Source organism: Polypterus senegalus, chromosome 5 (assembly GCF_016835505.1).
Source record: "Polypterus senegalus isolate Bchr_013 chromosome 5, ASM1683550v1, whole genome shotgun sequence".
Taxonomy (NCBI): Eukaryota; Metazoa; Chordata; class Cladistia; order Polypteriformes; family Polypteridae; genus Polypterus; species Polypterus senegalus.
In genome coordinates this window covers 120,831,851-120,846,186 of record NC_053158.1, presented here as the reverse complement: position 1 = coordinate 120,846,186, position 14,336 = coordinate 120,831,851, and the positions used below count along the sequence as shown (strand labels likewise).

Genomic DNA, 14,336 nt, shown 5'->3' with positions numbered 1-14,336 from the left:
TGGGCGCACCCACATTACCTTCTTCGGTCCCTGACAACTACATTTGTGTGTTTGAACCACAGACTAATTGTGATGTTGTAGCTCGCATTGTCAGTCAGGTACAGAATGGACTTATTATTGTATAAGTGCTTAATGGACTTGGAATTACATGCAGGTCAACATTTAGGGAAACTCTTGCCTGTGCCTGCTATTGAACCCCTACCTCTGATGGCTTTATGTTGCACCACTTTGCCAGCTGCTGCAATAACTTTACCTCCAGTGTAATTGGACTGAGCAATATTAACGGATACTGAAGTACAGTCCCTTGAGATATTACTAAAAAAGTATTCAGGGGTGTTCAGCAAAGGCCCAGAGGACTGGGTACATACAAATATCATTACTTTCGCACAGGAGATGCTCCACCTGTTAAACAAAGAGCTTATCGTGTGACACCTGACCAAAGGGCTGAAATACAGCAGCAGGTTAATAAATTATTAGAAGCGGATGTTATTGAAGAAAGTTTCAATCCTTGGGCTGCACCAGTGATACTCGTACGGAAAAAAGATGTCCATGGGACTGACCCATGCTCAAGCGACATTTCAGAGGCTGATGGAGATGGTGCTGCGTTGTCTTCCATGGGAGACCTGGTTAGTGTAATTGGATGATGTTTTAATTTTTAGTCTTTCCTTTGATGAACATGAAACAGTTGCGAGGAGATCCAATCTCAGTTCTACAAAAGTGGACTTGAGTTAAACCCTTCTAAATGCAGTTTTGCTAGAGATCATGTTGCATTTTTGGGGCACATTATATCCCGACAGGACATTGAGCCTGACTCAAGAAACATCCAGTGTGCAAGAGATTGGCCTACTCCTAGTTTGCAGACTGAGGTACATGCATTTTCTTGGGCTTTGTTCCTACTATAGGAAGTTTATACAAAACTTTCCTCCATGCTCTCACTGAAAAACATGCCGTGTCCGCATGGACCCCTGACTGTGAGGAAGCTTCTTGTTATTTGAAGAATGCCTTGTCTAATCCTCCTATTGTGGCATTCCCTGATTTTTCAGAACCTTTTCTGCTTTACACATGCCTCTGGGACTGCAATTGGTGCAGTGCTGGCACAGGTCAGTGATAAGCAAGAGCGTGTTGTGGCTTATGCCAGCCAAGTGTTAACAAAAAATGAAAAAAAGTGGTCTGCATATGACAGAGAGCTATGGGCCATTGTCTGGGCTGTACGACAGTTCCGTCACTACCTTACAAATTGCCATTTAAAATCATAATGGACCACAATCCACTACTTGGCTTGAGGCAAATACCCATAGATGGGGACAGAACAGGCCAACATGCTCGATGTGCTCTTGAACTTGACACTTTTAACTGGGTATAGTACACCGCTGATGTATTTTCTCAGTGGCCAGTCACTTGCATATCTACAGATTTGGAGAATGCAGGTGCCTTGCCGTCATCTGCTATTGACCCCTCTCACTATAATACAGAGGCTGGCTTACAATATTCATTTTGTGGATATAGTTACCATCTTCCTTTGACTGATCCTGGCCAGAGTTCTACAACTCTGCCACCTGGGTTACATTCTGACTCATTTTCAGAGTTTTCTTGCACCGTACCCACTAATGGTCACACCATTTATGAACATTAGCAAAGTGATCCTATGCAATTAGAGGTTATTAAATGGATAACTGTTGGCCATCAGCCTCTTTACTGGCAGATCATACAAGCTGCATCTGTACTAAAGAAACTGTGGCAAGAATTTCATCGCCTCACTATCTGTAACAACCTTCTCTGCTGAAAAGTATGCCTTTCTCCTGCCACAGATCCAATATATTAAGTAGTCATCCCCCCTCACTTGTATCAGAAGCTCTGAAATTTGTACAAGGAAACAAAGTATTTGGACATTTTGCCATTGACAAAACTTTACACAGAGCAAATCACTTTTGTTACTGGCCTTATATGGCCTGTGACATCCGAAAATGGTGTGAGCAGTGTCCAATTTGTGCAGCATGTGGTTCACCTGTCCCTCGCCACTGTGCACCCCTCCAAACAGTGACCTCTACAAAACCATTTGAAGCTGTAGCAGCAGACATTTTGGAACCGCCACTCACCTCACATGGTAATAGATATCTTTTAGCCTATTCAAGACTATTTCACAAAATTTGTAAACCTCTATGCTTTATAGGATCAACGTGCCAGTACAGTTGCTCGATGTTTTTTTGAGAACTTTATCACTCAACATGGTATTCCAGAACATCTGCTCACAGATCAACTTTGGCAGTTGTTATAATAGTAAGAATTGTGTCACTGTATCTGTTTTAGATCTTTTTAAATGTATTTTTTCATTCTTTTCTGTGTAATATGCCATGAAGAGCTGAGCCAGATTTAGCACAGAGTGTCAGCAGTCAGAATTGCTGACACTAAGCAAAACATACAGACAGACAGTGACAGCTGTTGTCAGCCCTAAAAGGACTAAGTGTTATTTGACCTGCCTGTTTGATGCCCAGCACAAGGCTGTCTACCTTCTTTGGTAATTGTACTGGGGATTTGGTCGTGTGGACACAATATGAGGAAGCTGGAACTTTGCCAGTCTTTGAGGACCTGAGTGAGTGGAAGCGATTGACTCAAAACCCACCTCCATTGTGACAGAAAAAAGCAATTTCTACACGACCGAATCCCCTTGGTTTACAGATGAAATTCGCTGGTCTTCCCTGTCCCTAGAAACGTAAGCCGCATTAAACAAGCTAAGTATATTCTGTCTTTTCTGTAACTTTGTCGCCGCCTATCGCCGAAAAGAGGGATATCGCCATTATAATTTATAATTATTTAAATAAAGGTTTATTAAAACGCCGCAATATAAAAGAACATTTCCACGGAGCTAACACTCCCATCGGAAACAGCAGTTTGAATCAGATTTGATTTATTGTCTTTGTCAATTATTAGGTGTAAAAAAAGTCAAAACCAGCCCTTACCATCCACAGGGAGACAGCCTAGTAGAGTGATTCAACCAGACTCTAATTCAGCAGTTAAAACTAACCCTACTGCAGCATTCAGGGGAATGGGATGAATTTTTAAACCCTGTGGCATTTCCATACAACACATGCACACGCTCTAACACAAGCTATACACCTTTCTTTCTTTCTCATGGTAGGGAAGCTTGAACACCTGCTGACCTTCTATTTTCATTGAGTTCAACAACCACTACAATTGCTTCCTGGACCCCTGTAGACTATGTTAACCAACTGAGAAATAAATTCCAAGCAACTTTCCAGACTATTGCTAGGAATAACCAGTTGGCTCAGGAACAACAGAAGAATTTTTATGTCTGCCTTGTCATACATTAGCCATACTCCCCAGGAGACCTTGTTTGGCTGCATAACCCTACTTCTACATGTCAGAAACTGTCCCCTCACTGGAAAGGACCATTCAAAATTGTGGAGCACATGGGTTCTTCTGGGGATGCCTTGGGTGTTACTTATCATATAAAGTGCCCTTTCAAACCTACAAAGTTACAAGTTGTCCATTATAATCGTCTGAAGAGATACACTTCTCCACTACGCACTACCTCACCCACTATGCCACTCATTCCAAGACATCCTCATGGAGTTACCTGAACTGACTGCACTATCTGGCTCACTCCCCTTTGTACCTGTTACTCAGATGCAACAGGAAACTGAGGTTTAGTTGGGTAAAGAGAACTTGACTCAGTTTGGACAAAACACAAACACTAACCCTGTTGTTCAGCTGGAATCTAGGACAAATCAGGAAGTACTTTCTCCTGTTGAAGATGTTCCACATGTGCCAACTCAGCAATGACTTCATCATCCTACTATCTTACCAGAACATTTTAAAAACTTTGTAATGTGTTAAGATATAGTATTGTTAACTTTTTTATGTATTTTCTAAGTTGTAGATTTACAAAGCTAGAAACGTGGATGTTTCTTTCCTGAGGGAGGGTGTAATGTAAAGTTATGTTGTCACTTAAACATTAAATTAGAGAAGTAAATGTTCATTATATTAGAATGGGAATGGGAATACTGTATACCTACATTTAGACTTGCAATGTTCCTGTTAAGTTGTAATGTGTTAGAAAGCAGTGTTTATAAAGTTAAGCATTCAAGACCAGGAGGGTATTTTCCGTACGTCACTTAAATCATCCGAGATCAGGCGCCTCATCTTGGATAAGTTAATGCCGTTGACACTCATCTGGGATAGGTCGTTTTTTCAAACGCAGCTGTGAAGTACAGTAGATTAATCTAGGTGGATCTAATCATCTGAGATAATTATGCGCGCCCGCGCTGATTGAAAAGCCCATATATATTGAGTCTAAAAAACATGATCAGCAAGTCTTTGATAGGCTGCAACAAAATGACAAAAGAACGGGCGCATTCTTTCACACAAGCGGAGCAGGACCTGTTACTCGAAGGATATGAAGAATTTCAAGAGTTAATATGTACAAGGGGTAACACTGCAAAAGCAGCCCAAACTAGAAAAGATGGCTGGCAAAAAGTGGCCGAAAAATTAAATGCGTAAGTAGTGTGCATTGTAGTTACTGAATGCAGCATTTCACTTCCTATGTGTCACATTAATTATTATTTAATATGTCATAATTCCAGATCAAATGTGAGCACAAGGAGAACATGGGAACAGGTTAAAGTGAAGTACAAGAATATACTTCAAACTGGTAAATATTGGTATATAACTATTTAAAGAATTGTTGACATAAAGAATCATATACAGTGTATAAAAGAAAAACCATTAATTTAAAAGCTAATAAGAAGAAGGCAGATAATCAAAAAACAGGTGGAGGTCCAAGCAGTCCAGACCTAACCCCTGCAGAAGAGTTGGGTCTCCAGCAAAATGCCCATCGCCCGGTTTCTGAGGGCATTCCGAGGGAAGCTCCTCCTCAGAACCAGTGGCAGGATGCAGTGGTAACTTCATTTCAGGTAAAGGATGGTCATTGCATATATTTTGTCCTCAATGTGTGCCATAGGTATGTCCCATTTAGCCCTCTTTTTTTTTTGTTTTTTTGTTGGGTCATTTGCAGGGAATGTCATATCCCTAGAACCTGTGTTCGAGCTATTGTTGAATGTCAAATATTTGATGAAGACACTGTGTCTGATTATTCATCAGGACGAGAGGTAAATATTCCAAATGTTTGAACAAACTCCACTCTGATCAGTCCCACGTGCTAATCATGATATAACTGTGTTGCAGGAGCCTGTAGCCAGCACACATGCACCTTTTGGAACATCCACATCAAAAAAAGGAGATGGTGAGGTTGGTTGGTTGAGTTGGTTGGTATTATTGTACTTGATACGAAATGATTCAAAATGATATACTGTGTATACAATATAGAGGAAAAAAGGTATTTGTAATTGTGTATTTATTTGCAGAAAAATGTGAGGGCTGTATACAAGAGATATTGTCAGCAGAAAGTCACGTACAGGAAACTAAAAATGAGGAAAATACAGCAGGACATGGAACTTCATGAACTGAAGACAACCAAAATGAAGTTGCAGATAAAAATACTAGAAAAACAATTGGTAACAAAATTCTCTTCTCTTTCCCATGATGTGTATGCGTGAGTGTATCCTTAATTTATGTTCTTCTTACAGGCTGAAGGTCTGTAATATATAATAAATCAGTTTTGTGTGAAACCACTGTTGTCTTATTCATTGAAAATGTTGGGCCACAATTCTGTCTCTGGCAGCTCTGCCACTGGTTTGCTCAAGGTGCACTGGCTCAAGGTCATCATCAGGCTGCACCAAAACCTCAGGGACTCTCTCTTTTCTGATGGCCGCTATGTTGTGTAAGACAGAGCATGCAACAATTATGTCACATGCTCTGTCAGGTGCAACCCTCAGCCTTTTTAGACATTGAAATCTCTCCTTCAGGTGACCAAAGGTCATTTCAATTTGTGCCCTTTTCCTAGGCAGAGCTGCATTATATCGAGTTTGTGGCCCAGGGTTGGGGTCAGGAAACAGAGTCACTAAAAAATTCCTACAGGCATATCCCCTGTCCCCAAGCAGGATTCCATCACGATAACCTGTGGAATATGTAAAAATTGTGAATACAATACACACATCACCATGATTAATAATTAGATTATTACCTTGTTCAAATGTCCGATACAGGTGTGACTCCTTAAAAATTCTAAAGTCATGAACAGACCCTGGCCATTTAGCCTAAGGTAGGATGCATCACAGATCATCTGAGAATTGATAGCATGTACAGTAGGTCAAACAATTTTACTGTCAACATACCTATTGGCTATTTTCAACTCTTTCAAAAAGTGACATTACCTGCACGTTAATATTGTGGAAGCCTTTTCTGTTCACGTAATCTGGCTCATTTGGACCTGATGGGGCCTTTATTCGGATCTGCGTACAATCCAGTGCCCCAATCACATTTGGAAATCCTTGGTAATGAGAATGTTAGGCTGATTGTGAGATACTTTATGGCACTGTGGGTGTTTTTTCCTGCGTATTACCTACCTGCAATGGCATGAAATGCCTCTTTTATGGTCTGCACACGCAGGTATCCAAGAAACACTATGAAAACCCGAAGGAAATGTTTCAGAGCCAAACAGACTTTACGAATTGCCTGGCAAACTGCACTTTTTGATAGATGTTCCGCATCGCCTACAGTGTATAAAAAAGTGCCGCTTGCAAGAAACCTCAAAGCAATGCATACTGTGTGTGTGGTTGTGACAGCCCGACTTCGCCGAGTTTGACTTCGAATATAAGGAGCTAATAAATCTTTGAGGTACAATATTCGACATCGGCTAAAGCGGTATCTTTCGAAAAGAATTTCCTCAATAAAGGATCTTGCCGATCGCGCAAAACTCTCTCTATATGAAATTCTCTTCGTATAATTTGCGCACCAATATCAATTGATCGCTCATTCATGAACGGCGAAGCCATGACTGGATGAATTCCACGCACCGTCACTGATTACGTGTGTGAGCTAATCTTTGTTCACATAGATAACAAGCCTGCTCCGAGCATGTTTGAGGATTAGGATGTGTTGCTATGACAACACTTCCAGCAAGAGTTTCGAAAAACCGACAGACCCAGGATCAGACCAAATCGTCAACAGTTACATCCGGCTAAGCGAGTGATCCACGTAAAAAAATACAACCCAACTGTACTGTCAAGTAGCCCCCCTCTCACTTTCTTTATTGCGAGATCACTTATTATTTGTAAATCAACTTCTGAAAAGATCGCCACCGTCTCTGTTTCCTGTTCTATTAATTTATGTCAGTTAAGACACTAAATTTTCCAAGTTGTCCCATAATATTCCATGCATCCTAATATTCCATGCATCCTATCAGTTCCATCCTTAAAGTCACAAGTACTCATTCTTTAGTTAATGTTGATCTCTCCTCTGTGCTTTCTGAATTATGATAGATGTTACTGACAATTTGTTGCCAGGGATGCTTACTTCTCGTAGGCTAAGTGCCCACATAATAGCGGAATGCCCACGCCTGCCCTGGAAAACGAGGCCTATTCGAGCGATGTTTACTTAGAGAAGTGTCGATTTCATACGCGCATTTCTCGTGGAATACTCCACTCTTCCCTCAGGGGTATTGATTAATCCTCGTTATGCTTTTCTCTACCTTCTATCTAGTTATACGTTACACTGCAGCGTGAGAAAGTGATAGACGACTAACATTTATCCCCGCCTCCCAAAACAAAAGTGTTCTAAACTACATCCGTTTGCAAATACAGCATAAAATAAATGATTGGCATGTCTCTTTTGTAAGTAACTGGTGGATAAAAGAGATTGACAAGAGATCTCTCTTTCTAACACGTCCTAAAATGTAAAGTTTAGACTTGAAATGGAGTAAAAAGTGATTTCTTATTGACTCGAAAAAAGACACATTGTAAATATTTTACAAAGTATAAATCTACAATAGTATAAAAACACTTCCGTACTATTTGGCTACATACCAAGAGGGAATATTTCCGGAGTGTGAGGTCACAGCTAATATGGCGAATTTCTAGAGAAGTGTTATTGTCGTCCTGTATAGCAGCTGAATTTGTGCATATCGCTAATTAATCATGTTTTACTTTGTATTAACTAGTAACTTGAGAGCCAAAGGATTTATGCCGTTAAGAGACGTGTGCTTTAGGTGTAGTAAATCAAGAGACTACAATAACTGTGGGTAAGTTTTTAAGTGGATCTCGTTAATTGAATTTCGGGAGTTGTAGTTCTGTGGCGGCAATATAGAAAAAAAACCCTCTTTTTATACCGTCTTTGAAGGAAACGCGTATTATCAATCTAAATCACATTATAACTGCGTCTTTATGAAGAATGGGAATTTTTAATGCTTCTGTAAAACGCTACCATGCAGAAACCACCACGTCTCATACAGACGTATACCTGTATGTGCTTATCATATTAAGTGTATCAGTTGACAGAAACGGTATATGTATATATTAGTTATATTTAATATTTATGTACTAGTAAGATTTCAGATGTTATGAGTGTAGAAAACTAATTTACAAGTATTATTCAGGAGAAAGTATAGGAATAGTGAAACATTTCGACATTGAGATTTTGATGAATCTTGACGTTTTAAACCTCATTGAGTTCGAAATACCATTTTTAAAATTATGTCTTGTCTGTGTGTGTAAACACGTAGATAAATCGAAAACGCTTTGACCTAGGTCAATGAGATTTTGTAAATCTGCTTTACAGGAATCCTATCAACCTTTGGGCTTTACCTGAACACATTTCAGATTTTTACAAGTAAACTTAAGACTATAAATAAAGATATGTGTTTCAAAGTTTGTGTTGATATTAGAAATGACGAAAAATAAGTAGATATTACATTTGAGAAAAATAGAGCAACCGGAAGTGTACTATAACTGAATAATTTCGAAAATTTCCAGGTAAAGAATGGTTATAATTACAGATTGATGATTCAAATTTTGTATATATATATTTATAATGATAAAAACCAAACATATGAAATTTGAGAAAAATTACTCGGAAGTAGTATTTTATTTAGACAACCATCCGATTTTTTTATGTCATGGAAATATAACTGTGTACACGATATTAAAAACTGTATTCAATATAACGCATATTCTTTCAATTTTATTTTAATTTATTATGCACCATCAGTTTAACAATAATGTGTATAAACATTGAAAATGACATGTAAATATAAAGACGTAATGGGAACATCAAGCTGTTACGTCCCCGTCGTGTTCCTGGTAATACATTTAATGATATGATTTTTTTTTCGCTATCATAATGAAATGTTGCTAAATATAGTTTTATAAATAGCAATTTATTGCAACAAATATTATACAATACTAACATTTTTTTCTACGTTTTTAGGTGACCATAACTCTATTTACTTTGCACGTAATCTAGCTAATGCATATGTGATCATGAAAAATTCCACCACAAAGTGGTGGACCTCCACTAAGACCTCCCTAAGTGCGAAGATATTATTTTAATATAAAGTTTGATTATAAATAGAGATAAATGATTGTGTATCGATATTATCAATTACTTATGAGGAGAAGCAAAAAGATATGATGTATAAGAAATATTGCGCAACTGGAAGTTGTTCTGATGACCTTTTCCATCTCAGTACACGAGAAAGTCGAGGGGAGCACACTCCTGATTTTTTTCACAATGCAGTGAATTCGTGATTTTTAGATCTTTGTATAATTTAATTTCTTTTTCTGTACGTCGCCATTGGCGCCTCCAAAAATTTTCAACACAAGGGGGAAGGGAAAAGATGAGAGTGGCATAGAAAAATCCGTAATAAACCTGAATTTAATGAAAGCAAAGTTATAGTTGTGGGGTGGCAGTAATGTTTGCCGTTAAATAACCAGTTCAGTGCCAGGATTATCCAATTACATAGATAAAATAAATTGCTGCAATGGTAATCTGCGTCATTTAAATTGCAGACTTTATTGTCATTTGTGACTTGAATTCAAATTAGCATTAGATAGGTTATTGTATGCCATTATAGATTTAATTAAAAATGCTAAATAAAAATACCCAGAGACATATTTTATTTAAAAAAGAAACATATTTCATTTATTTTATACATTGTATCCTACGAAACAACATGTATGGTATTTTCTCGTTTCTGTTTTAGTTGTCATCTCCTGTTTGTGTATAAGGTATATTTTTTATAAATAAAATTGGTTGCAGTTCAATATAAATTTATTCCTGTTATTTTACTTTTTGGCAGATATGTCCACATACTTCTCAAGATTAATTAACTTAGCCTTCCTTGTCTCTGTACTTAACACCTCCGTGTTACTAAATCTTTTGTCATTCATCTTAAATTGTAAGGAAGTCTTTATAAACTTAAGAAGTAAAAAACTTACAAACAAGCTACACATCTGATAGGTAAAGCATGTGTTGTCTTACAAAATTTAAGCAAGACAACTCATGAAAAACTGTCACAGAAAGCTCAAGAATCCAGCTGAGTAAAGTTGTGTTTTGTAGCCCACTGTTTTTTTTGTCTCAAGTATTTACTGCTCTGCTCTGTCTTTTGACTTTTTCCTCCTCCTCATTCTCCTCATCTTCACCTGTCTCTGTGGACCTCTTTACAAAAAATGACTTTTGCTTTGTTTGTTTTAACAGGTGTCAGCATGAATTAATTCAAAATGTTGAACTAATATACAGTACATATCTCCATACTTCACTGCAAATACACAGTTTTAATATCTTGTAAAAGTTTTGATTGGTTTTCATTAGTGCTAGATCAAGTCAGTTTTGAAAAATTAATGTAGGAAAACTCTTTTTTTTCTCTTAAACATCCATGATGTTTAACATCTTCAGGCTACTGGATTCATGCAGCTGTGACTATGGCAGTTTTTCAGAGAAATATAACAAAAAGTTTATTGTGCCAGTCTGATGCTGGTTCTAAATGGCAAGAAGGGCCTGCAAAGGCAGCAGACAACCTCATTAACTAAGTTACTTTCTTATAACCTTATGGTACATACAAATTAACATGATGAGAAAACAGACTTTGTAAAGAAAAACCTCCTTACAAAAACTAAACCAGCACAAGTTTCCAGCGTGCATGAAACTCATCAGGTAAACCTTTATCTTCATGTGCAAAATGAAAATAGTTGGAGGGAGAAAAAAAAACTATCAAAAATGTACCTCTTTAACATGTATTGCTTCATATTAGAAGGAAACTAAATGAAGCATGGCTGTGAGACACACTTTGTGGTGCTACTTCAGATATCCTTTTTTTTACACAGATACATATTCTTCCATCCATTTTATGACCTATTAACCCATTTTTAGCATCCCAAATGCCAGACCAAATATTGGAAATAGGAGGTTCAAGGTTTGAACCAACCATGGAAGGGGTATCACACTGTTAACAGGGCACACTCAGACATTCCATGCCAATTAGGGGTAGATTTAATAAATTCCATCCAAAGTTTTTTTTAGATGTAGGAGGAATTCAAGATTACCCAGCAAAAAACTCATACAGACCCTGAAAGAACAGAATACTACGTAAATTCAAAATGATTGAAGATTTGCAAAACAACAATAAAGTTTATCAGTTTGAACATTCAATATCTTGTCTTTGTAGTGTATTCAATTGAATATAAGTTGAAAAGTATTTGCAAATCATTGTATTCTGTTTTTATTTATGTTTTACACAACGTCCCAACTTCATTGGAATTGGGGTTGTACAAATGCCACATAAACTGTGATTTGTTTGGGTATCAAAGCCTAGTCTTACGGCATATAAGGCCACAGTAATAGTCACTGTGCCAGCTTTAATTATGCATTGCTTTTTGACAGTCAGCATTTAAGCCATTCTGACTTATTTAGAAATGTGCATTTAAAAAAAGTACTTCAGTTTTTATGTGGAAAACGTAGATGGTGGTTGATTTTAATATTTCTTATATTTATGGCCAGTAGTCTGGGCATTACCTAGTTTTCTCCTTAATCTGCAAATATTAACTATGGTGTGTATGTATGCAAAGATTGCCAAAAACAAAGAACAGCCTTAGCAGCATAAACAAAAGCTGTGTGTCATGGAATTGAAAAGGAAGACCCATAATTTGGCTGAGGTGTCTTAGCGCTGGACTTCTCAGACTAGTGGATGCTATTCTTCTGTACCTGTATGCTCAGCTTTTGTTTGGTTGGTGTGCTTTTACACATGATACACTGGCTATAGTAGGTTGCTGGTGGGTCTGGGTGCAGCAGTAAACACTGCTAGCATGTGAGTAACTTGACCAACTTACCAAGAACAGTGACTGTCTTGTCCTGGGCAAAAACTTCTTAAAATGGTATTTGTTTGCACCCACCAGGTCCCTTGGAAAGAATGACCAACTCATACTGGGAATGTCATAGACCACTTTCCATGTTAGATTGCCCTGTATTTGGCTTCAGTTTGGGACATTCTAGTCATTCTGGTAAACAATATTTACAGATGACACCTCTTAATAACTGCAAATACATCTGTAGCTTCATGCCTAATAATGCCTCTTGGCCTTCACAGTTTTTAATGTTTTTATAGCCACAATCATGGTGTTAAGGGTAGTAAAATTTTAGTTTGTATCAGCACCCAATGAAATGATGCCAGAGGAAGAATCATGTCTGCTAATAATTTAGTCATTTAGCTGGAGCTTTTTTCATCTAGTCATTCATCACTTTAGCATTTTGCACAGTGGTTATGTCTTATGCGTGTGTTTTCCTTTTCCCAGCAGCAACTCAATGTATTGAGACAGGTATACATTGTCAAAATGACTTGCTGAAGTTTAAACTGAGCATCAGAATTGGGTATAAAGGTGATTTAAGTGACTTTGAATATGGCATGGTTGTTGGCGCTAGACAGGCTGGTCTGAGTATTTCAGAAACTGCTGCTCTACTGGGATGTTTATGCACAACCATCTTGAGGTTTATAGAGAAAAAAGGAAAATATCCAGTGAGCAGCAGTTTTCTGGTGAAAATGCCTTGCTGAGATCAGAGGAGAATGGCCAGACTGGTTCAAGCTAATAAAAAGGCAAAAGTAACTCAAATAACCACTCGTTATAACCGGGGTATGCAGAAGAGCATCCCTAAACGCACAACACTTAAAACGTTGAAACAGATGTAGGGCCCTATGGAATCCATTTTATTTTTTCACAGATTCTGTTTTTTTTTATTTTCGTTTTTCACCATTTTATTTTTCCTTGATTCAGATTTTTTTTACAGCTACAATAACATAAACAATAATAAGATGGCACTTTACATTCCTTTTAATGAATGACACATTAGTACAATTGAAACTTATTTTGCAGTTCCATTCCTCTTTGATGCTGCATGCTGAGATTACAGGATGATAGTGAGTGCCCTCCAGAAGTGTAAGAGCTGTTACTAGTTTGATACATCCTTCTGAGAAGAAGGTTAACTTCACTTTTAGAAAAAACAAAGAGTGACCCTCTTTTAGGGGGAGGAAAAGCCTGCTCTTCTGCCCAGGTTTGTAGGTGCCAAGTTTATAATGGAAGAGGCAAATGTGTACCTTGCGTGTCTTTTCACCGTGAGGCAAAACATTTATTAAATCCTGAAACATTCATTTTTAAAAGGGAACCTGTTAACAACCAGTGTCGTTCACTAATAACATTTTCTAAGGGAAAGACTGTTAATACCGGTTAAATACAGTCATATAAAAAAGTTTGGGAACCCCTCTCAGCCTGCATAATAATTTACTCTACTTTTAACAAAAAAGATAACAGTGGTATGTCTTTCATTTCCTAGGAACATATGAGTACTGTGGTTTTTTTCGAACATTTTCAGTGAAGCAGTATTTAGTTTCATAAAATTAAGTCAAATATGAAAAACTGGCTGTGCAAAAATTTGGGTGCCCTTGTGTTTTTGCTGATTTGAATGAGTGTAACTGCTCAATGCTGATTACTTGCAACACCAAATTGGTTGGATTAGCTCGTTAAGCCTTGAACTTCATAGACAGGTGTGTCCAATCATGAGAAAAGGTATTTAAGGTGGTCAATTGCAAGTTGTGCTTCCCTTTGACTCTCCTCTGAAGACTGATAGCATGGGATCCTCAAAGCAACTCTAAAAAGATCTGAAAACAAATATTGTTCAGTATCATGATTTAAGGGGAAGGCTACAAAAAGCTATCTCAGAGGTTTAAACTGTCAGTTTCAACTGTAAGGAATGTAATCAGGAAGTGGAAGGCCACAGGCACAGTTGCTTTTAAACACAGGTCTGGCAGGCCAAGAAAAATACAGAAGCGGCATATGCACAGGATTGTGAGAATGGTTACAGACAACCCACAGATCACCTACAAAGGCATGCTGGAACATCTTGCTGCCGATGATGTATCTGTACATTGTTCTACATTT

General features: G+C 37.8%; 1 protein-coding gene across 2 annotated transcripts in view; it reads left to right on the top strand.

The window, feature by feature from the left end:
* Positions 1 to 7,962: 7,962 nt before the first annotated feature.
* abcb8 (ATP-binding cassette, sub-family B (MDR/TAP), member 8) overlaps positions 7,963 to 14,336 on the top strand; it is a 178,743-nt gene continuing 172,369 nt past the window's right edge. For both annotated transcript variants that reach the window (XM_039753298.1, XM_039753299.1), the window contains exon 1: positions 7,963 to 8,155. In XM_039753298.1, the coding sequence (XP_039609232.1) occupies positions 8,052 to 8,155 (104 nt within the window). In that variant the 5' untranslated portion in view covers positions 7,963 to 8,051. The remainder of the gene's footprint in view (positions 8,156 to 14,336) is intronic.